This window comes from Salvia splendens, chromosome 2 (assembly GCF_004379255.2).
Source record: "Salvia splendens isolate huo1 chromosome 2, SspV2, whole genome shotgun sequence".
NCBI lineage: Eukaryota > Viridiplantae > Streptophyta > Magnoliopsida > Lamiales > Lamiaceae > Salvia > Salvia splendens.
This window is the reverse complement of record NC_056033.1, coordinates 4,653,124-4,677,664: the sequence shown is the minus strand read 5'-3', so window position 1 is coordinate 4,677,664 and position 24,541 is coordinate 4,653,124. Positions and strand designations below refer to the sequence as shown.

Below are 24,541 nucleotides of genomic sequence, written 5' to 3'. Positions count from 1 at the left end.
ATTTAGAATTAGTTTTGAGCTTGTTTACTTCTCAGCTAATTTAATGATTATAAATTTAAGTTTACATAAATTTGTGAATCGGAAATTATTCTACGTGGAGCAATTTTCTCCAAACAAATTTTCGATAAATAAAAAAATGATATGCTAAAGGCGCGATCAAAGCTTGATAATTATTCTAAATTAAAATAAAATTATTTTAATAATATTAATTATAAAACCAAAATAATAAAAACAATAAACAAACACCAAAAGTAACATAGACCTAGTTTTCTAGTATCACATAGGGAATATTATTATTATTATTATTATTATTTTATTATTATTATTATTATGGATTTGCATATCTTTTTCATATATTTTGTCTTGCTCATTAAGTTAGTATCCACTATTATAAATAGTGGACATTGTTCTTTAGTTCGATCAATCAAGAAATATCAATTATCCTTCTATTTTATTTTCTCTTACTCTCTTTCCTTTCAAACATGTAAAACGCACAAAACCCTAATTTTGACGCCAGATTGATCGACGGGAAAAAGCTCCCGCGACGTTCGACGCAAAATCTACGAGTTAAGGAACTTCATCCTTAACAAGTGGTGCTTTCATTCTCGAACTCATGGCCGAAGTCAATCTTCGTTCATGGTGGGAGATATCGCAAGCATCTGAAGGCTTGCAATTGAATTCAACAGCAGCAACATGAGAGAATATTCTCGCTAGGCTCGCCCGGCTCGAGACCCGATTGGTAAGGATGTGCTCCTTAACCTCGCACAAATTCCTCCGTGAGGTCGCGGGAACGTTTGCCCGTCGATCGCACACGAAAAGAACTAGGATCAATTCCTCCGTGAAGTCGCGGGAACGATTGCCCGTCGATCAAGCACGACAAGAATTAGGGTTTGATATTGAAGAAAAAGAGAAAAGCTGCGTGAATGTTATTTTTATTTCATGAATGAATAATATGAAAGGTTCCACACATATTTATAATATGTGGGATACGTTAATATCTTAACAATAAAGTATATCAAATCTAATAATATCATAAGCAACAAATATGGTAAATCAATACGAACTTAACAATAAGATATGGGGAAATATGATCAGAACACATTTAAACATAGTCACATATTCGTACATATATAATCTATATTTGTCGACTCACAATTTGGTGGGAATTGCTTTGAGAGGTACTGCCTTTTGAAGAGTAATTCCAAAATTCTCATTCATGTCCATTTCTTCTGGCTTTATATTTTCCAATTTCCACTCATAATTTCCCACAAATGTGACCAACATCAGATGCACCATCCGATCAGCCAACGGCAATCCGGGGCAGATTCTTCTTCCCGCGCCAAATGGAATCAGCTCGAAATCTCTGCCCTTAAAATCTACGTTGCCATTCTCGTTCAAGAATCTCTCCGGCAAGAATTCATTTGGATTCTTCCAGATATTGGAATCTCTGCCACTCGCCCACACATTGATGAGAATCTGGGCATTTTCTGGCACGATGTAGCCGTTTATTTCCACATCGGAGCTGGCTTTGTGTGGTAGTAGAAAAGGGGCGGTCGGGTGTAGTCTGAAGGTTTCTTTCACCACTGCTTGCAGATATGGTAGCGATGAGATGTCTGATTCTTGAACTTGTTGCTTCCCATGTTCAGACATGAAGCTCCTAATCTCGTTTCTGAGTTTCTCTAATTTTTGAGGGTTGCGTATTAGTTCTGTCATGGCCCATTCCACTGTTCCTGAAGTCGTGTCGGTTCCAGCTACGAATAGATCCTAAAGACCATTGTTGTTAAGACAATAATTCACGCATGTGAATACAATATCAAAATAAGATAAAATGAAGAAGTTTGGACACAGGCGTGACATATGAAAGAGAAATATATAGTTTGAGATGATTAAGTCAAACAAATTGTTCTCAAACAAGTAATTTCGTTGATGCCAAAGTTAATATAAGAATGACCGATGAAGAGAAAATGGTTCGAAAGTTCGAAGAAACCCTGGTTTCTCAGAGCTCAGATTATGATTTCACAATAATTAGAGGCTCTAGAAACTTCCATAAACTCTAAACAACTTTAAATTAAAAAAATGAAAGTCGAAAATAATAAATCGCAAAAATATAATTTGGTTTTTGCCCCTCAAACCGCCTAGGATGTCCAAAATCCACTGCTTTCATATTCCGTGTTCAAAGTATTTCGAATCATTGGACTTTTTAAGGAAAAATGGAGTGATTTGTACTTTGTACATGTGATGAGAAATTGGTATTTATTGTTCAAAATACTAAGACAAGAGGAATTCAAGCAATTTACTCCATACACACCAAAACAAGTACCAAAAATATTTAGACTCTAACACAAGTACATAACATGTGAACAAATTCAATTCAAAATGCTTACCAAACAAATTACTATTCTCGAGCAAATTTTTATGCTAAAACGTCTTAAGAGAAACTTATCGAAGACGTAATATAAGTTAAAAAAGCCCTAATCTCTCATATTTCCATTTAATCTTAAAATCAAAGCCGCTTCTACAAAATGTTACCAAATCCTAAATTATGACTTAAAACAAAAGCAAATTCTGAAAAAAAGTTGTCCTGTATTACTTGTAAATAAGACAACAGTATGTTGCCTTTTAAACGATCTCGGATGGCCAAAAAACACGTGATCTTTGACGACCAAAATTCGCATACTAGATTTTCCGACAAAACTGCGAAATTTAATTCATAAGATATATTTGTGAGAAGGCGTACCAGAAGGAGATGTCTTATGTCTTCTCGGCTAAGCTGATCTTCATCTCGTCGGTTGATCTCAAGAAGCGCTTCCACCAAATCGCGTTTCTCGCCCCCCGATTTCAGTTTCTCGTCTATTATCTCATCCAATTTCGCAAACAGCTTCCCAAAATTAAACTCGGCCGCCTGAAAAATCCCCTGCGGATCCGCCGGTTTCAGCAGCGGGAAATAATCGGCGAAATTAGGGCTGCCGACGGATTTCATGACTCCCCACACCACCTCCTTCATCTCCTGCGACGACTCCGAATCGAACCGTGCGAACTCCGCGGAGAACAGTGACGCCGACATCAGATTCAGCGCCGTCGTGAAAGCGGCATCTCCTACGTCCACGGCGGCGCCGCGGTCGCAGCGCTCCGCCACGAAGTCGCGCAGCTTCTGCAGCTTCTCTCTCCTCAGACCCTGGCTGGCGTCCAGCCGCAGGGCCGAAAACATCTGCTCTCTGCATATCCTCCGCAGCTTCCGCCATTGGCTTCCGACGGGCAGCCACACCACGGAGAAATCGTGGTGGCGGAGGGCTTTGGAAGCAGACGGGATGGTTCGGTTGGAGAAGGAAGAGTCGTGTTTTTGAAGCACGAGTTTGGCGGTTTCTGCTGAGGAGATTACTACGGTTGTGATGCTGCCCAGCTTCAGCGACATCACAGGCCCGTATTTCTGGGAGAGCTTGGCCAGGGAGCGGTGGGGTTTGGGCCCGAGATGGAGGACGTTGCCGATAACCGGGTGCCCGTACGGGCCCGGCGGGAGTTTGGACGATTTTCGAGCTCGGGAAATCAGTATGCATATCCACGCAATGGATGCTGCAACTAGCGAAGATGTTAAGAAATCTATGAGGATATTGAAGTTCATCTTTACTCCAAAAGTTGATGAGTTGATGATGAATATTGGTAGTATAAAACTTTCTATATATATAGAAATATTATGCTATGTTTATCCATTTGCGGCGGAATGCATCGAGTGACTAGGACCCTATCATTATCTATAGGGGGCCGGTTTAGGCCATATACGCGGTCGGTCTCTTATCCGTCCTTTAACCGTCTCTTAAATTACTATTTTTGGGTATCAATGTATTTTTTACTCCATCTCTTAACTAAGGAACGGAACCTGCAACCCTCCATCTCTTATATGCCTCTTAACCATCTCTTAAATTACTATTTATTCATTTTCATTTTTTATTTTTATTTTCAACAAATTCCATTAATAAAAAACACACTTCATTAAATAAAATAAAATTACAACATAAAATAAAAATACAACTTAAAATTCAAAAAATAAAAAAAAACCCATAATTAAAATCCTAAAAAATAAAAATTACATAATTTAAAATATAATTTTATAGAAAATAAAAAAACTACTCCGCAGTCGAATCATCCCCCGAAGGCGGTGGAGGTGCACTGAAGCCACCTGGAGGTGGAATACCAAGTTGTCTTGCCATAAACTCAATTCCGGCAAGATAGGCTTGGCATTGGAGAGGCGTCATGCGGGAAGTGTCCGCCATTGTGGCGGTCATGTACATGGACATTAGGGAGTTCGAGGGTGCCCCCGAGCGCGAGCCCGCCTGGCTTGATTCGGCTCGGCCCCTCCTCCCTCTAGCCGCCTTCGCCGCATTTCTCCCTTGCGGCCGACGGCGCCCACGGGAAGACCCCCCGGCATTGTCTGTCGTGCCCTCAACCTCCTGCGAGGCAAACTCTTGTGCGGCGCTGCCCGAACCACCATCACTAGACGATTATTGGCCACCCGCCGTGTGCTTCGTGCGCTTCGAGGTCGAGTCCGAGCTGGACCGGACACCGCCGGCCCACCTTTCCTCGTCTTTGACGACCTCCCAAACATCGAAATGTTTGAATTGTTTGGCGGTGTCGTCGCAGTAGACTCGGAAAGCCGACCGCATAATGTCAGCTCCCGTGGCTCCGCTTTGGTAATGAGCCGCTTCACTCTTGTAGATGGCGCATAATTTTTTGACCTCTCTGTCGACTCGGCCAAAGTGAGCGCGAAGCATCTTAAATGTACGGCGGCGGGACCCCTTTGGCTTAATCTCGTGGTAGGCCTCGGTGATCTTTTCCCAGAAGCACTTCCGGGATTGTTGATTCCCGACGATGGGATCGTACGAGACGCTGATCCAGGCGTTGTACACGGCTAGCGTTTCCTTGGGGCTGTACGGATGCCGGCCTAGATCCTCCTCCTCCACCTCCTCGTCCGCCTCCGCCTCCTCCCTGGAACTTCCACCGCCTCGGCCTCCTTCTGGAGTGGGTTCAACCGAAGAATCCTCCCGAATATGGGATAATCCCTGCGAATACCTTGGGGCGGAGGGACGGACGTATGCATCCACATCAAAATGGGGTGGTTGGTACCCCCGGCGTCGACGAACCCTGGGTGCCCGGTGTTGACGAACCGGAACCACCACCCATGACATTGTACATGCCCCCCCAGTAGCCGAACGCGTTGATGTCAAACCCGCTGGAGCTGCCACAGCCAGAGTTTCCGTCGCCGGACATTTTGTGATTAGAGGTTAGATGAAAATTGGAGAGGAAATGGAGATGATTTGGGAAGAATAGATGTGTATTTGTGTGTGAAATGAGGATGAATTATGAGTATTTATAGAGTAAAAAAACAGTCGAAAAAAAGGTAATATTACTGTTTTTTTATTTTTGATTTTTAAAAAAATATGATTTATTGCATCAGTGGGCGTCACGCATGGCGCCGGAGCGCGCCACGTCGCGCAGGCGCGTGGCGAGACGGCTCGCCATCCAGCTCGGCGGGCTGGGGACGAGACAGGACACTGCAACGCGTCTCATCGCCGTCTCGTCCCGGCGTGACGGGTTACGAGCCACCCGCGTGACGTGTTGCGGGTGGCCTTGTAATTCATTTGTTAAATCCTGATGTCAAATCGATAAGATTTTATTTTTTAGATTTATTAATTGATGGTTTTGATTGACTTTTCTTGCTATTTTTATTGACGCGTTTTAGAAAAAGGTGTCTTGGTTGGATTTTTCTTTATTACAATTTTGTACGCATTCATGCGGATTTACAAATATATGAGTTGATTCGTTTCTGTGGGTATTGTCTATATATTCCAAATAAGTATAAGTTGGGAAATATTGTTTGCCTCAACTTACAATTTCAATTGAAATTGAGTTTCAAATGCTTACCTATACATATGTCGTGTTCCTAAATAAGTCTATATATACTGCAAGGTATCGTATGCAGATGGAACTTGGTCTCTACTATGAAAAATATGTATACCAAATAAAAATTACAAATTGAAATAGTAGTAGTAAAATTTAATACGATGTGTACATGTTAACTTATTGGAAATGTCACTGGATTATTGGATATTTGATCAGGTGAGGGCGAAAGGATTTTATTAGGGCCAACCTAAATCCATTATATAGAAAATTTGCTGAGGAAAGTTTTTATGTCACTGAAATTTTTTACTATTTGTTTTGAAAAACATGGGTAATAAAACTTTTCATGTGCTAATCAAATAATCTACTTTAGTGTTTGTTTGGAGTATTTAATTAGTTAGCCTCATTTTTTCTTTTACAATCTAATTAATTTAATCGCTGTGCATATTCATTTCCTCTCATTGTTTATCTTTAATGGATGATCCCCCGTTCCCAAAGAATATGAACTTTGGGTTCAGCACGGGTTACAGGTTATAATAAATAAGGAGAAAAGTAAGAGAAAAAGAGGAAATAATGTTAATGGAGAATGGGGTCCATATTATTATAATATAATAGAATAAGTGTTAATGTTAATGGTATAAAGTTATAAATAGAATGATGTGTAGGGGTAGTATTTTCGTAGCAGAAGGAGATGTCTTATGTCGTCTCGGCTAAGCTGAGCTTCATCTCGTCGATTGATCTCAAGAAGTGCTTCCACCAAATCGCGTTTCTCGCCCACCCCGATTTCAGTTTCTCGTCTATTATCTCATCCAATTTCAGCAACAGCTTTCCAACATTAAGCTCCATTTCCTTAAAAATCCCCTGCGGATCCACTGGTTTCAGCACCGGAAAATAATCGGCTAAATTGGGCCTGGAGACGGATTTCACGGTGCTCGAGATAAGCTCCTTCATCTCCTGCGACAATTCCGAATCGAACCGCGCGAACTCCAGCGAGAACAGCGACGCCGACAACAGATTCAGCGACGTCGTAAAGCGGCCTTTCCTACATCCACGGCGGTGCCGCGATCGCAGCGCTCTGCCACGAAGTCGCGCAGCTTCTGCAGCTGCTCTCTCCTCAGATCCTCGCTGCCGTCAAGCCGCGGAGCCGAAAACATCTGCTCTTTGCATATCTTCCGCAGCTTCCTCCACTGGCTTCCGGCGGGCAGCCACCCCATGGAGAACTCATCGTGGCGGTGGGCTTTCGATGCCACCGGGGTGCTTCGGCTGGAGAAGGAGGAGTCGTGTGTTTGAAGTAGGGCTGGGGAAAAATATCGAAAAAATGATATATCGCTCGTATCGTATTGAAAAATATCGAAAAATTATCGGATTTTCGATATATCGTAATTTTCGATACGAAGCGATACCGTATCGTAAGTTTTCGATACGATAACGATATGAATTTCCTTATATCGCGATATATCGTTTTATATCGAATATACGATATATATCGATATTTTCGATATATCGTTTTATATCGAATATACGATATATATCGAATATACGTTATATATCGACATTTTCGATATATCGAATTTCGGTACGATATATCGAATTTCGGTACTACGATATATCATTTATATCGAATATACGATATATATCGAATATAGGATATATATCGATATTTTCGATATATCGAATTTCGGTACGATATATCGAAATATCGATACGATAACGATATAGATATCCTCCATATCGAAAGTTCGATATATCGAAACTTTCGATACGATAACGATATGAAATTCTTTCATATCGATATTTTCGATACGATATACGATACAACGTTTTCGATACAATATATCGTATCGACCCACCCCTAGTTTGAAGCACGAGCTTTGCGGTTTCTGGTGAGGAGATTACTACGGTGGTGATGCTGCCCAGATTTAGCGACATCACGGGCCCGTACTTTTGGGAGAGTTTGGCGAGGGAGCGGTGGGGTTTGGGTCCGAGATGGAGGATGAGTTTGGATAATTTTTGGGCCCGGGAGATCAGTATGCATATCCATGCAAAGGATGCTAGGATGATCGTAGATGTTAAAAATTCCATGACTAAATTGAAGTTGGATCTTTAGTTCAAAAATTTGCAAAAATAAGTTTACATTTCACGTCTTTGTATTTTGCAATAATATCTGTAGGGCTGCTTCAGTTGTGTTATTTCCAAGATTACATCTAAAATCATTTATTTTTAAAACTATAGGTTTCTTAGCTCGTCCCACATTACTTCTCTGGCTGTAACATGTTGTGGAGTATGTGAAACCTAATGTACAATGTAGTCATTTTCACAACATTCTTAATGGAGTATTTTTTTAAAAAATTTACATCTAAAAAATGATTATACATTTTTGTGTTTTGAACTAGGAAATGGAGTAGTACAGTTCTAAATATGCATCAGTCCAAATTAATTATGTTGAATATATATTTTAAATGGTACTCCCTCCCTCCGTCGGCTATTAGGAATCTCATTTATTGACGGCACGAGTTTCAGAAATGTTACGAAAAGTGAGTGAAAACAAGTTAGTTGGAATATGGGTCTCACTTATATATATTAGTTTTAAATAAATTGTGAGTGAAATGAGTTAGTAGAATGTAAGACCTTATTAACATTTATAGTAAAAGTGAACCGGAACTCTTATTCAAGGACAAACTAAAATAGAAAAACGAGACTCCTATTCGCGGATGGAGGGAGTATATACAATAAAAAAACAACAGTTTTATCGTCGCTAATTTGCATGTCGGTAAATTTTTTAGCTGCGAACTACGGAAATTTCATCGTGATATTGTTTTCCATTGGTAATTACTGAGGACTTGGTCAGTCCACCATCAATAATTCCGTCGACAATTCAACTTTTTATTGTAGTGATACGTTGATAACGAATTAACTTAGATAGTTCTATTTCTCGATCTTTATGACTTGTTCTTATGGAAAGAGAAATTTAAAAAAACAATAAAATTAAGACAAAAAAACTTTATATATACTATAAACTAATTAAGTAAATTTTAAAAAACAATAAAATTGAGACAAAAAACTTTATATATACTATAAAGTAATGAAGTTTTATTTTAAGTGTACATAATAGCATCAAAAGAGAGAAATACTATTAGGATATGTATGAATTTAGTCGACTGCTTTTTTCTTATGTTATATGGGCCATGCTATTGTACATTGTAGTGGTCCCTCACTCAATATGGGCCATGCAATTTAAGTGGGTTTTAAATTTTTACAAGGACCATAATTGAATTTCTAGCTCTTTATAATAGTGGCGAATTTCGACTTGAAAGTGTAACGAGTAATTACAAAAAAAATTTGTTTGAAAATTCAATATTTTTCTATTCTTTCTATTTTATTAATTACTAATACGTGTTTTTTTGGTTTTGTATTGAATTATAACTTGTTTAACCTACTGTGTTATAGTACTCCATAATTTATATAATTAGTTTTACTAATCAATAAAAACGTGTATATAGAGGCTAGCCCCTAATCCTTAACTAACCTAATATTAACAGAATTGATAAGGTTATTAGATCGTTTTTTGGTATTATGGAATGAAATAAGGAGAGAATGGAATGATGATAGGAATGGAATGACAATTACATTCAATTCTTGTGCTTGGTAAGAATATGGAATATAAAGGAATGAAATTGTTATTCTTTTATTGATTTTATTCTTATGTTTAGTAACATATGAATAAAATCGAATAAAATGCACACACACTAAACACATATGTAAAACGCATACCCAACTTCACACACACACTACTTACACCCCATAATACATAGTACATAAAATAACAATTTCTCAGTAAATATGATTTTCATAATTGTACACCGTTAAACATATTAATAGCATTTTTAGTAAGATATATCAAAATACATATATAGCTTGTTTGCTAGTACTAAATTTCATACTTGTTATGATTGAAATTTGTAGCATTAGGCAACCAAAAATATTTAGTGGACCTACTTTTTTGGTTATCTAAACTAGTCAAAAGGATATGGTTAGGCAATTTATAGTAGCGCCCATAAATCCGCTCATTCCTTTTTTTTTCTTATTATGTTGGCATTTTATTTTCCAGCTCAAGTACATGCAATAGCCCTCTACATTCTGCCCTACAAATCCGCTCTATCCATCTCACTACTATTTTTTATTATTATGTTATTAATTAAATTATAGGCAACATTAAAAATACTACTTAAAAAAAATTTGCAACGTGATGGGGGAGCTTAGTAAAAAATAAAAATTGCACGTATTCTGATATTGTCAAAGCTTCAATTTTAGGAGTTCAATACTTCACTGTGTGTTGTGTAGGGAGTATTCCGTATCTTTTTTCGTTCCTTTCTCTATATGCTTCTTGTGAGTTCATTCTTCATAAGTTTTTTCTATGCTTTTTCGTTCTTATACTTTTATTTCTCTATCCTTCTCGTTTTTTTATTGGACTTAAGTAATAAATTACTGAAAAGTGGTTTGTGATTGTTTGTGTAAACTGTAAACTGAGATGGTCTTACAAAACTTAAAATGCAATAGCAAAATATGTATTGCAAAACTAATCTTATTCTCGATTTTTGAGTAAATATATATTTTTGGGCTTACACTAAAATAAATTTAAATGTCTTTTTCAAATTTTGTAAGTAAAAAAAATAGTGAATAGAGAATATTCTTTTAGGTTTGAATTTAATTGTAAATGGTTAGAAGAAAATCACTATTTAATGTAACACTTGTACTAAACTGAGTTTAAATTTAGTGTAAATAGTTGAAAATGCTCTAACAAAGAAATGAACCCATGTTTGTATTATGAAAATGCATTCTTCAACCACCACACAAGGATAATAATTAGCTATGGAATCTTAATATACTACTACTAATCTTACTCCCTCCGCCCCACGTTAAGAGTCACACTTGAGTTTCTGCACTCGTTTTATAAAAATGATAATAAATAATTAAAGTAGAGAAGAGATTAATGTAGAGAAGTCTCTACATTGAGACGAGGTAATTTAGCTTTTTTTTTGGAATAAGTGTATGCTGCATGCGTGAAAATTTTCGCTCACATAGGACATTGTTGGAACTAGAATTAGTTTTGATTTAGTTCTAAGCTACGGTGATTATAAATTTAATTTCACATACATTTATGAATTGGAAAATATTCCACGTGGAGCATTTTTCTTCAAATAAAATTTCGATGAAATAAAAAATGATATGCTAAAGTTGTGTGTGATCAAAGCTTGATAATAATTCTAAATAAAAAATAAAATTATTTTACTAATATTAATTATATAACCAAAATAATAATAATAACAATAAACAAACACCAAAAGTAACATAGACCTAGTTTTCTAGTATCACATAGGGGACAAATTTATACATATTCGTACATATATAATCTATATTTGTCGACTCACAACTTGGTGGGAATTGCTTTGAGAGGTATTGCCTTTTGAAGACTAATTCCAAAATTCTCATTCATCTCCATTTCTTCTGGCTTCATATATTCCAATCTCCACTTGTAATTTCCAACAAATGTCGCTAACATCTGATGTACCATCCGATCCGCCAATGGCAATCCGGGGCAGATTCTTCTCCCCGCGCTAAACGGAATCAACTCAAAATCTCTGCCCTTAAAATCTACGCCCTCATTCTCGTTTAAGAATCTCTCAGGCAAGAACTCATTTGGATTCTTCCAGATTCTTGAATCTCTGCCACTCGCCCACACATTGATCAAAATCTGAGCATTTGTTGGTACGATGTAGCCATTTATTTCCACATCGGAATTGGCTTTGCGGGGTATTAGGAAAGGGGCTGCGGGGTGCAGCCTGAATGTTTCTTTCACCACTGCTTGCAGATATGGCAGAAGTGGGATGTCTGATTCTTGAACTTGCTCCTTCCCATTTTCAGACATGAAACTCTTGATCTCGTTTCTGAGTTTGGTCATTTTATGAGGGTTGCGTATTAATTCTGTCATGGCCCATTCTACCGTTGATGAAGATGTGTCAGTTCCTGCGACGAGTAGATCCTGCATATTATTGGTGTTAAAGTCAAGAATTCACGCATGTTAATACAAAAGAAGATACTCTACGATAGTTTGTAAAGAGATACAGACATACAGTTCGAGATGACTACATACGCCCAACAAATTATTTTCAAATAAGAATGATTGAATTAAGACAGAGTCGAAAATTTGAAGAAAAAAAAATCATAATACAATAAATTCATGTTTTCGCCCTCAAATTGACAGATAGAGCCAAAATAAATTGCGAATTTTCAATATAAAACTGATGGGGTACGAACTAAACAAGCCCAACAGCAGTGACGGCCCATCAGCCCAAAGCCCAAGGAGGAGTATGAGTTCGGCATTACCAAAGAGTTCGGAGGAGTTCGGCATTACCAAAGAGTTCGGCCTCAGCCTACAGCTCGGTAAAAGCCAACCAATCAAGCTCTGCTCTCAGGTCGGCATCAAGCTCTACTCTCAGATCGGCAACCAAAGCAGTTCGGTCTCGGTATTCGACCGAACAAGGAGTTAGTGGACCCATACAGGATGTCCAACACACCCACTACCACGTGATGTCAGTTCAGGCCACGATCGTAGGCCATGACCTACGCTTCACCCACGATCTTAGGCCATAACCTACACGACATCCACGACTTAGGGTGGTGATGCAAGCCATGATCTGAGTTCATTATATAAATAGAACTTAGATCTGATAGAAGAGGTTAGAATCTCTCTAGAGAAACAATCATATAGCAAGTCTGTGTTGTAAGCTGTATTTGGCAGATCAAGCAATACAAACCTGCCCCCATTTCTCCCCGTGGACGTAGATTTACCTCAGTAAATCGAACCACGTTAAATTCTCTGTGTCGTGATTTATTTTTACGAGCATTTATCATCATCGAAAATTCGCGGATTCATCACTGGCGCCGTCTGTGGGAAACAGAGAACCAAATTTGTGATAAAGCGAATTTTTGACCATTTTTTCAACCCAAAAAATGCATACCAGATCGCAGAGTACCCGTATTCCTGCCCGTGAGAACCAGGAGGAAGCCAATCCACCCCATAGGTCTGGAAAACAGCCTAGGGATAAATCCACCACCAGTTCTCATGGCGGAGGAACAAGCCGCTCCAAAAGCCGTCACACCGAGTCTTCCCAGCAGCCCGATTTGAACGGGGCTGTCAAGCTGTTTTTGGCTGAAAAGCAGGAGGAATTCTTAACCTTCCTGCAGAGAAGCCAAAAGCAGCCGGAGGCGAAAACGGCGGATTCTCTCTCTCCCTCCATACGAGACAGTCACTACCGCAGTAGTATCATGTCTTCCAGAAGAAAGAATCCTCGGTACCGGAATCACAGGAGAACTCCATCTCCTCCATACCGAAGAAATGTCGGGTTCGCCATGTACGGAGCATTGAGGACTCCGTTCTCGGACGATATTACCCGAACTTCTCTACCACAGAACTACCGAACTCCGTCGATGACCTATGACGGACTCGTGGATCCTCATGATTTCTTGGGACGCTATCAATATAACATGGCGAACCAGGGTCTCAACGAGGTCCACATGTGCAAGCTGTTTCCCGAGCTGCTTATCGGGAACGCAAGAAGGTGGTTCGATAGCCTCCCCCAAGGCAGCATTAGATCCTACCGAGATCTAATGGATGCTTTCCACAGGAGGTTCTTTCAGAAAGCGGAAGCCCGGATCACTTCGGCTCAGCTGCTTTCTATACGTCAAGGTCGCGACGAAAAGATCAGCGATTTTATGACGAGATTCCACAAGGAATGCCTACAAGTAGATAATCTCAATGATCTACTTGTCTTTTCGGCATTCCAAAATGGAATCCTGCCCGGAGCTCTCTACAGAAAGCTCGTGGAGTGCAGTCCGCAAACAGCTCAAGAGATGTGGGACATTGTGGACAAGTTTTCTCGTGCCGATGAGGCAGACCGTCGAAAACGGTCTTTAGACAGCTCATCCAGAGAAGACAAAAAGAAGCCCGGTCATAGCGATCAGAGGCATCCTCGCCGAACACCTTCTCCACTAAAGGAGAGATAGCGGTCATCCGAGGTGATCGAAAAAGAGCAAGTGTGTTCGCAGATTGCGCTTAAAAGTGCCGAGCAATCAGTTCGGCACCATCAAGCATAGCAATCACAGCAGCCGGAATCAGAGGCCGGCGAAATGGCCGAAGTCACACCGGAGCCGAACTCGATGGAGTACGGCACTGAAGCCGTGATTCGGTTGAGATCGGCATATCCAGTCCCCGAACTCAATTTCTCCTCAGAAATGAATGGTGATGGACTGAGAGCCGAACTAGATCTTGCCGAAGAAAGAAGAGAATTGGCCTGCCTAAAAGCAGCCAAGTACAAGGAGCAAGTAGCCCGGTATTACAACCAAAGGGTGAAGAAGCTGCAATTTCAAGTGGGAGATCTCGTCTTGAGAAACAACGAAGTAAGCCGAGCAGAAAAGCTGGGCGAACTCGAGCCCACATAGGAAGGTCCATATCGGGTGTCAGAAGTCCTCGGCAAAGGGTCTTAAAAATTGACTCACGCGTCAGGAGCACAAGTACCCCGAACATGGTACGTTTCCAACCTCAAGAAGTTCCATTTGTAAGAGACAGTCCGGTCAGTCAGTCTTATGTGTTTTCTTTGTTTTTTACTTGTTCTTGTCTCTACGTGCGTTGTGTCTGTCTATGTGAGTGTCGTCTCTTACAAATAAAACTGAGGTATCTCGTTCTTCAAAGGCTGATCCCCTTTTTAGAACATACAAGCCAACGATTGTGCGTCAAAGCTTCTAAAGAGGATACAAGACCACAATTCAGCTTAAACAAGCAGTTCGTCTGAAACGAGCTGCAACAAGCCCACGATTGTGCGTCAAAGCTTCTAAAGAGGATACAAGACCACAATTCAGCTTAAACAAGCAGTTCGTCTGAAACGAGCTGCAACAAGCCCACGATTGTGTGTCAAAGCTTCTAAAGAGGATACAAGACCACAATTCTGCTTAAGAATCAAGCACTTCGTCTGAAACGAACTGCAACAAAAGTCCGATTCTCGCGATAAAACTTGCCTGAATTAGGACAAGGGAAAGTCCAATCCACGCGATAAAACTCGCCGAATTAGGACGACCAAGTTCGGTCAAAGCAGTTTACCTCATAAGACCGAGGACGACCATGTCTAGTCAAAGAGGTTTACTGCATAAGACCACTTCGGTTAACTGGGAAAGTCCGATCCACGCGATAAAACTCGCCGAATTAGGACAAGGGAAAGTTCGATCCCGGCGACGAAAATCGCCAAATTAGAACACAAAGACGAGTCCGGTCAAAGATGTTTATTTCATCAGACCAAAGACGAGTCCTGTCAAAGATGTTTATTTCATCAGACCAAAGACGAGTCCGGTCAAAGATGTTTATTTCATCAGACCAAAGACGAGTCCGGTCAAAGATGTTTATTTCATCAGACCAAAGACGAGTCCGGTCAAAGATGTTTATTTCATCAGACCAAAGACGAGTCCGGTCAAAGATGTTTATTTCATCAGACCAAAGACGAGTCCGGTCAAAGATGTTTATTTCATCAGACCAAAGACGAGTCCGGTCAAAGATGTTTATTTCATCAGACCAAAGACGAGTCCGGTCAAAGATGTTTATTTCATCAGACCAAAGACGAGTCCGGTCAAAGATGTTTATTTCATCAGACCAAAGACGAGTCCGGTCAAAGATGTTTATTTCATCAGACCAAAGACGAGTCCGGTCAAAGATGTTTATTTCATCAGACCAAAGACGAGTCCGGTCAAAGATGTTTATTTCATCAGACCAAAGACGAGTCCGGTCAAAGATGTTTATTTCATCAGACCAAAGACGAGTCCGGTCAAAGATGTTTATTTCATCAGACCAAAGACAAGTCCGGTCAAAGAAGTTTACTTCATAAGACCGAGGACAAGTACGATGAAATTTTTTCGCTAAGCTGTAAATACACAGTGTTAGAAGCGAAAACAAAAACAAAATTTCATTTTCAAATCTTGTTCGGCACACAACTCCGCTACCCTACAAGATGGCGTTACGCTATTACAAAGGACTGTTCTACTGTCCAGGGTTGCTAAAGTTGAGCCATCTATTCACAAAATCCTCGTGAAGCTGAGTTCGGGCGTTCCAGGCAGCTGCAGAATAAGCAGGTCGACGAGATGCTCTAATCGACCTGCCACCTCTTCTCTGAGCCCGGGAAGCCCTAGCACCTCGGCGGCGAAGAGTCTCTTCACGAAGCAGTTGTTGGTCTTGCTCACTCATAATCACAGCTCCTCTACGAACTTCAGCCTGTTCTCGTCTTGACGTTTCCGGCTGTTCCAGAGTTCGTTGCTGACTTGGAGTACGGTTTTGAGCAAGTGAATCAAAGGTTTGATCTGGAGTGCGAGCATCTGTTGGCACGATATGCCGAAGGAATCTTTCTATGGAGGGGCGCCGAGAAAGAACAATGTTGTACCGAGAAGCCCAGCGCCGCAATGATGTCACGACTTGTTGGCAAGCCGAGCTCTCCAGCGCATTGTTCCTCCGGAGTACATTATATTCCTCCCACAGTTCGTCAACTCGACTCTGAACATCTGATATGGTCATTCCCCCGCGCACACGGATGTAATCCTCGTACGCAGTCCTCTCAGCAATGGTCGTATTCAGCTCGGCCTCCAGATCATTCTTATCGGACTCTAAGTCCTTATTATCGGCATCCAGCTTCACCAAACGAGCCAGAAGCTCGTCGTTCTTCGTCTGATCGGCTATAGCTCTTTTCTCAGCTTCGTCTAAAGCCGAGGAGTACAGCCGCTTCCAGTGAAGTACCTCCAGCTCCTGGAGAGTTAAGAATACAAAGCAGCTACGTCAGTTCGGCATTTCAGCTTACCGAGCAGGTAGTAAACCACAACAGGAGTAAGAGAGTACGAAAGGCTATACGAAGACACAAGAGCAGAAAGAAGAATTTTTTCATTCATAAGAAAAAATTTTTCTATACAAGGAGGGCTTCAAGGCCATTTTACATAAAGGAAGAAACTAAACTAAGAGAAGGGAGACGAAATCATACTTCGCTAGCTTCGTCTCCACCTTCTCGGTGAGGTTCAGCTTCCTTCTCATCTGCTTCAGCTTCAGCCTCTGCCTCCTTGCTCTCCTCAGCCTGCTCGGCGCCACCGTAGCCGATCTGCTGCGTCTCCTGATCGGCTTCCTTCTCCGGATGCCCGGCTCGCTCGACTTCGGCCTCCCGCTCCAGCGGCTCGGCCTCACCCTCTCCGTTGTAAGTCGAAGCGGGTGAAACGGGTCCCACGGAGGCAAAGATAGCCTCCAGGTTCTCGTCCCGATCAGCTCGACAACTCCGGACTCGGTCTGCAGAAAGCAGGACCGAGGATGAAACGAGCTCCTCAAGGAGCGGCAGATTCTGAAGCCGAGCTGCTATCTCTCGGCTGTACAGAGGCAGCACGACATCGGCCCCCTGCTCGCCCTTATCGGCAATTAGCCTTACCAGGCTACCGACAAAGGCCGAGAACTGGCTGCTCAAAAAGAGTTTCTCCGTGTAAACACGGAGAGCCTCCCCTTGGGCAACCACGGCAGCAGCATCGCTCCGCTTCGCCTGCTCTCGCTGGATGACGAGCTGGTTTTTGGCAAACTGAGCTTCATCCTGGGCCGAAATCCTAGCAGCTCTGGCCTTCTCAAATTTAGCCTCAGCCTGTTCGGCCCGATGACAAGCAGCCGCCAACTTCCTCTGCATCTCGGCATAGTCATTGGACGCTTTGGAGAGTTCGACGGCGACGAGCTTGGAGAGCATATCGTTCCTCTGAAAATGGATAAGGAAAAAAGTCAACAGAGGGCACCAAAAATACAGGACAGAAGCCAGGCCAAAGAATCAAGAAGACAATTCACCTCGGCGAAGTCCGTGGGCCATAAAAATGGCTCACAGATATGCTCCGAAGGAGGCGCCAAGACCACGTCTTTCTCTGGCGCTCTCGGGGGCTTCTGGGTCCTCCCCTTCCTACTTGCCGAAGTCGACTCCGGCTTCTTTGGACCCGAAGAGGTCTTTTGCCTCTTCGGATTCTTCTCGGCATCAGGCGCCGAGCTGGTAGCCTTCTCTTTCTCCGGCTCCTCAAGCTCGGAGGACTTTCGGATAGCCTTATTCAGCATGAACACTGCCAAAAAGCAAGAAAACAAGGTTAGTTTTCTTCGTTAAAGCAGTAGAGCATAAAGATAAAGAGAAATCCTCACCCTCGGCCTCTTCGTCCGAAGACGAGATATTGAACACGAGGTCGCCCTTGACGAGCTCAGTTTCCGAATACTGTTTCCTAATCATAGGAATCTTATTGAGCTCGCCCTCGAGCTCGGCCAACGGTTCTAACCGAGGATGGGGAATCACGGACTTCGGCCTTCTCCAAGGAAAGCCCGGAGCCGAAGTCCTATTATAAAAAAAGAAACGGTTTTGCCATTTCGGCCACTTGGTTTTGCAGAAGGCCCTAAAAGGCTGTAAGGGGATCAAGTAAAACCAAGATCCCTTCCTTTTAAACTGGAAAAAATTAAGGATTGCCCTCAGAGACAGATCCTTATCTAGCCTACGCAGTTCGGCAGCAAAAGCCGATAAGTGCCTCCAAGAGTTCGGAGTCACCTGACCTAAAGGGAGTTGAAAAAAATCAAGAAGCTCTACAAAAGGTGGGGGAAGAGGAAAACGAAGCCCGCATTCTAAGCAGGCTTCGTAAACGGTGGCATAACCCTCCGGCGGGTCGTTAGCCCTATGATCATCGTCGGGAACCACCGCCTTCCCCCCAGGTAAAAAATATTTCTCGTGAAGGGATATCACAGTATCCTTACTCAAGATACTGTGAAAATACTCTACGGTCTTCTCCCCGGATTCTTTCCGGCTAGAAGACCCCTTATCCCCTTTCCTACCGCTACCCGACACCGAAGAAGAAGAAGAAGACATTTTTCTTACTTTTTGAAAGTGAAGAAAGTCTGAAGAAGCTCTTGAAAGCGGAAGAAAATTTCTCGAGAAAGAGAGAGTATAGAAGACGCAACAGCAAAGGTGTTCAAATGAGGAAGAAAGAGCATATTTATCAGATTCGGCGAAGATTTCAAAATCGTCGCACCGTTTCGAATCCCACCTTTTCAGGATTCAACGGCCGGATTTTACTGTCGCATTTAATGCAGTCACATGCAAGGCACGTCCCCTGACGTCAGCCTCCCCCGTACCTTTATCCAGAATGCCGAAGTGACTCGCTTCGCCGAAGTGATTCACTTCGTCTTTCGGGGGGGGTAGTGATGGGGTACGAACTAAACAAGCCCAACAGCAGTGACGGCCCATCAGCCCAAAGCCCAAGGAGGAGTATGAGTTCGGCATTACCAAAGAGTTCGGAGGAGTTCGGCATTACCAAAGAGTTCGGCCTCAGCCTACAGCTCGGTAAAAGCCAACCAATCAAGCTCTGCTCTCAGGTCGGCATCAAGCTCTACTCTCAGATCGGCAACCAAAGCAGTTCGGTCTCGGTATTCGACCGAACAAGGAGTTAGTGGACCCATACAGGATGTCCAACACACCCACTACCACGTGATGTCAGTTCAGGCCACGATCGTAGGCCATGACCTACGCTTCACCCACGATCTTAGGCCATAACCTACACGACATCCACGACTTAGGGTGGTGATGCAAGCCATGATCTGAGTTCATTATATAAATAGAACTTAGATCTGATAGAAGAGGTTAGAATCTCTCTAGAGAAACAATCATATAGCAAGTCTGTGTTGTAAGCTGTATTTGGCAGATCAAGCAATACAAACCTGCCCCCATTTCTCCCCGTGGACGTAGATTTACCTCAGTAAATCGAACCACGTTAAATTCTCTGTGTCGTGATTTATTTTTACGAGCATTTATCATCATCGAAAATTCGCGGATTCATCAGACATCCTAGGCGGTTTGAGGGGCAAAAACTAAATTACAATTTTGCGATTTATTTTTTTCAACTTTCATTTTTTTTAATTTAAAGTTGTTTAGAGTTTATGAAAGTTTCTAGAGCCTCTAATTATTGTGAAATCATAATCTGAGCTCTAAGAAACTAGGGTTTCTTCAAACTTTCGAACCATTTTCTCTTCATCGGTCATTCTCATATTAACTTTGGCATCAAAGAAATTACTTGTTTGAGAACAATTTGTTTGACGTAATCATCTCAAACTATATATTTCTCTTTCATATGTCACGCTTGTGTCCAAACTTCTTCCTTTTATCTTATTTTGATATTGTATTCACATGCGTGAATTATTGTCTTAACAACAATGGTCTTTAGGATCTATTCGTAGCTGAAACCTACACGACTTCAAGAACAGTGGAATAGGCCATGACAGAACTAATACGCAACCCTAAAAACTAGAGAAACTCATAAACGAAATTAGGAGCTTCATGTCTGAACATGGGAAGCAACAAGTTCAAGAATCAGACATCTCATCGCTGCCATATCTGCAAGCAGTGGTGAAAGAAACCTTCAGACTACACCCTGCCGCCCCTTTTCTACTACCACACAAAGCCAGCTCCGATGTGGAAATAAACGGCTACATCGTGCCAGAAAATGCCCAGATTCTCATCAATGTGTGGGCGAGTGGCAGAGATTCCAATATCTGGAAGAATCCAAATGAATTCTTGCCGGAGAGATTCTTGAACGAGAATGGCAACGTAGATTTAATTTAAAAAACTTTTAAATCTTTCTGTTTTAAACATGTACAACAACAAATTCCACTATGAAATCCCTCATATAATCAGAAACATCACCTCGTTAATCTTCTTTGATCTCTCCGAGAACAATCTCACTGGAGAAATTTCACTTTCTCAATGAATTAAAGCGCATATCAAAAAGGATATTTTGGCAAAATTTATGGACTAAAAAAGGTACCATTCTCTTAATATTTTAACGAAGAAGATAGAGTAAATAGACTTAATTACGTTTCATGGGTTTGATGGTATTTTCGTCCTTTTTTTAAACAGTGAAAAAGTAGCTCAAATGATATTAAATCGAAGTTTATGGACCTTAGAAGAGATTTTGAAATGTTACGAACCAAAAATTGATACCTTGACAAATTTCACAGACAAAAAAAATCCCTCATTATTTATTAAAATAACTAAAATGTTATTTATTATTATTATTATTATTATTTTACGAAAACAATTAAAATTTTAAAATAACGTAACTTTGGTTAAATAAGTAAAAAAATGTTTTTTAGTAAAAATAATACACCCTGTCGAAGTTGAAGTAAATTATCCGTCGTCATCCAAATAATAACATTAGAAAATAATTCAATTTATATATAACAGAATTACTAGAAAAAAATAGACATATATTTTTTAAGAATAAGTTAAAAATGAAAAGATAAATTTAAAAATGAGAAAAAAATATTGTATTTTTAAACTACAAATTATTGTAAATATTTATTTAACTTTCAAGTCCAATTCCTGAATATTCCACCGTCATAAAGAGCTAGAAATTCTAAAATTGTGCAAAAATTTAAAACCGACTTAATTGCATGGCCCATGCTACAACTTACAACTGCATGGCCCATATATCATAAATATAATTACAGCTAACTAAATTCATTCATACCCCCTAATACTAGTATTTGTATTATTATTTCCTAGATCAAAACACTGACAAAAATAAATAATTTTAGATGTAATAATAGTAAATAACATAAGTGAAGCAGCCCTACAGATATTATTGCAAAATGCAAAGACGTGAACTGTGAACCACAAATCCATATAAATGAGGATATTAGTCAAATCCACATGTTTAATGAAGTAGTAATATGCAAGATCAATTTCGGAATTTAGTTTATTTATATGGAGTATATACAAATTTTACTACATCAATACTCATCAAATTTTTTAACTAAAGATCAAACTTCAATTTAGTCATGGATTTGTTAACATCATCGATCATCCTAGCATCCATTGCATGGATATGCATACTGATTTCCCGGGCCCAAAAATTATCGAAACTTCCTCCGGGCCCGTACGGGTTACCCATCATCGGCAACATCTTCCATCTCGGGCACAAACCCCACCGCTCCCTCGCCAAACTCTCCCAAAAATACGGGCCCGTGATGTCGCTGAAGCTGGGCAGCATCACCACCGTAGTAATCTCCTCACCAGAAACCGCCAAACTCGTGCTTCAAAAGCACGACTCCTCCTTCTCCAACCGAACCATCCCGTTGGCGTCCAAAGCCCTCCGCCACGACGAGTACTCCGTGGGGTGGCTTCCCGTCGGAAGTCAGTGGAGGAAGCTGCGGAAGATATGCAGAGAGCAGATGTTTTCGGCTCCGCGGCTGGACGCCAGTGAGGATCTGAGGAGAGAGAAGCTGCAGAAGCTGCGTGACTTCGTGGCGGATCGCTGCGATAGCGGAAGCGCCGTGGACATAGGGGAGGCTGCTTTCACGACGGCGCTGAATCTGATTTCGGCGTCGCTGTTCTCGGCGGAGTTCGCGCGGTTCGATTCGGAGTCGTCGCAGGAGATGAAGGAGGTGGTGTGGGGCGTCATGAAATCCTTCGGAAGCCCTAATTTCGCCGATTATTTTCCGCTGCTGAAACCGGCGGATCCGCAGGGGATTTTTAAGGCGGCGGAGTTTAATATTGGAAGGCTGTTGGTGAAATTGGATGAGATAATTGACGAGAAATTGAAATCGAGAGGAGAGAAACGTGATTTGGTGGAAGCGCTTCTTGAGATCAACCAAAGAGATGAAGCTCAGCTTAGCCGAGACGACATAAGACATCTCCTTCTGGTACTACGCTTTCTTACAAATTTATGCAGTCTAGTATCTTGGAAAGGAAATCTTGAAATTCGCAACAATGGGTTTTGGGTTTAGGGTTTAAGGTTTTGGTTCTTCTTAATAAATTAAGAAGCCCTTCTCATAAGGCATGCTAATACAAAGCACTCAGTTTTTGATGAATCCGCGAATTTTCGATGATGATAAATGCTCGTAAAAATAAATCACGACACAGAGAATTTAACGTGGTTCGATTTACTGAGGTAAATCTACGTCCACGGGGAGAAATGGGGGCAGGTTTGTATTGCTTGATCTGCCAAATACAGCTTACAACACAGACTTGCTATATGATTGTTTCTCTAGAGAGATTCTAACCTCTTCTATCAGATCTAAGTTCTATTTATATAATGAACTCAGATCATGGCTTGCATCACCACCCTAAGTCGTGGATGTCGTGTAGGTTATGGCCTAAGATCGTGGGTGAAGCGTAGGTCATGGCCTACGATCGTGGCCTGAACTGACATCACGTGGTAGTGGGTGTGTTGGACATCCTGTATGGGTCCACTAACTCCTTGTTCGGTCGAATACCGAGACCGAACTGCTTTGGTTGCCGATCTGAGAGTAGAGCTTGATGCCGACCTGAGAGCAGAGCTTGATTGGTTGGCTTTTACCGAGCTGTAGGCTGAGGCCGAACTCTTTGGTAATGCCGAACTCCTCCGAACTCTTTGGTAATGCCGAACTCATACTCCTCCTTGGGCTTTGGGCTGATGGGCCGTCACTGCTGTTGGGCTTGTTTAGTTCGTACCCCATCACTACCCCCCCCGAAAGACGAAGTGAATCACTTCGGCGAAGCGAGTCACTTCGGCATTCTGGATAAAGGTACGAACTAAACAAGCCCAACAGCAGTGACGGCCCATCAATGTCCAAAATCCACTGCTTTCATATTCCTTGTTCAAAGTATTTCGAATCACTGGACTTTTTAAGGAAAAAATGGAGTGATTTGTACTTTGTACATGTGATGAGAAATTGGTATTTATTGTTCCAAATACTAAGACAAAAGAGGAATTCAAGCAATTTCGAATCAGTTTCATCGGCAACGGCAACCAGCACAATATGTGCTATTATTTGGCGGATGGGATATACCCTGTGTGGCCCGTCTTTATGAAGAAGATCAGATGCCCAACAGAAGAAAAGAAGATCTCTTTTGCGGGTCGTCAAGAGACAGCGCGCAAGGATGTGGAGCGGGCATTTGGTGTGCTCCAGGCTCGATGGGCGGCAGAGAAGGGTCCATCACGGTTGTGGTATATTGACAGCATCGCTGATATCATGTAAGCATGTATTATCATGCACAACATGATTATCGAAGATGAAGGTCCAGCACTAACTGATTGGGCCAATGATGATGTTGATGCTGCCGGTCCAAGCCACGGCGTGGCCAGCGCCAATGTACGTATGGGGATACCCCATTAAGAGGCCGATCGAGTCCGTGCATTTGCCGACATGCGCCAACTACAAGCCCATATTCGTCTCCAAAATGATATAATTGAAGAGCTATGGACGCGGAGGGGTCGTCGTTGATATTTATAATGTAATTTGTTTAGACTTTTTTTTGTTGAAATGTACTTTTTTTATTTTTTTTATTTAATGAAATTATCATTGCACTTTCTCCGTCCGTATTCGTGTCGAAATTTTAATTCCATAAATTGTTTAATTCCGTAAATTGTTTAATTTGGTGAATTTGTGAATTTTTATTATTGTGGATGTCTGTCAGGATGTCATTGGGGACGTCCTTATGACGTGGCATTGCAATGAGATGTCCTTATGACGTGACATTGCAGTGGGGTGTCCTTATGACGTGGCAAGAGGTGTTTTGAGAAGTCTGTCAGGATG

The 24,541-nt window shown here is 41.5% G+C and overlaps 3 protein-coding genes across 3 annotated transcripts; 1 reads left to right on the top strand and 2 right to left on the bottom strand.

Moving 5' to 3' along the window:
* Nucleotides 1–916: 916 nt before the first annotated feature.
* Nucleotides 917–3,635, bottom strand: LOC121760639 (cytochrome P450 76T24-like). The gene is made up of 2 exons (XM_042156280.1): nucleotides 2,738–3,635; nucleotides 917–1,764 (listed from the first exon to the last, which is right to left on the bottom strand). Exons 1-2 carry the CDS (start codon nucleotides 3,617–3,619, stop codon nucleotides 1,150–1,152), a joined length of 1,497 nt encoding a protein of 498 aa, XP_042012214.1. The 5' UTR covers nucleotides 3,620–3,635; the 3' UTR covers nucleotides 917–1,149.
* Nucleotides 3,636–11,237: 7,602 nt separating this feature from the next.
* On the bottom strand, nucleotides 11,238–11,959 carry LOC121775356 (cytochrome P450 76T24-like). Its single transcript, XM_042172436.1, has one exon. The coding sequence runs from the start codon at nucleotides 11,936–11,938 to the stop codon at nucleotides 11,318–11,320; it is 621 nt and encodes a 206-aa protein (XP_042028370.1). The 5' UTR covers nucleotides 11,939–11,959; the 3' UTR covers nucleotides 11,238–11,317.
* A 9,813-nt stretch (nucleotides 11,960–21,772) lies between these two features.
* LOC121771477 (cytochrome P450 76T24-like) lies at nucleotides 21,773–22,908 on the top strand. The gene has a single exon (XM_042168267.1). The coding sequence runs from the start codon at nucleotides 21,803–21,805 to the stop codon at nucleotides 22,748–22,750; it is 948 nt and encodes a 315-aa protein (XP_042024201.1). The 5' UTR covers nucleotides 21,773–21,802; the 3' UTR covers nucleotides 22,751–22,908.
* Nucleotides 22,909–24,541: the final 1,633 nt, after the last annotated feature.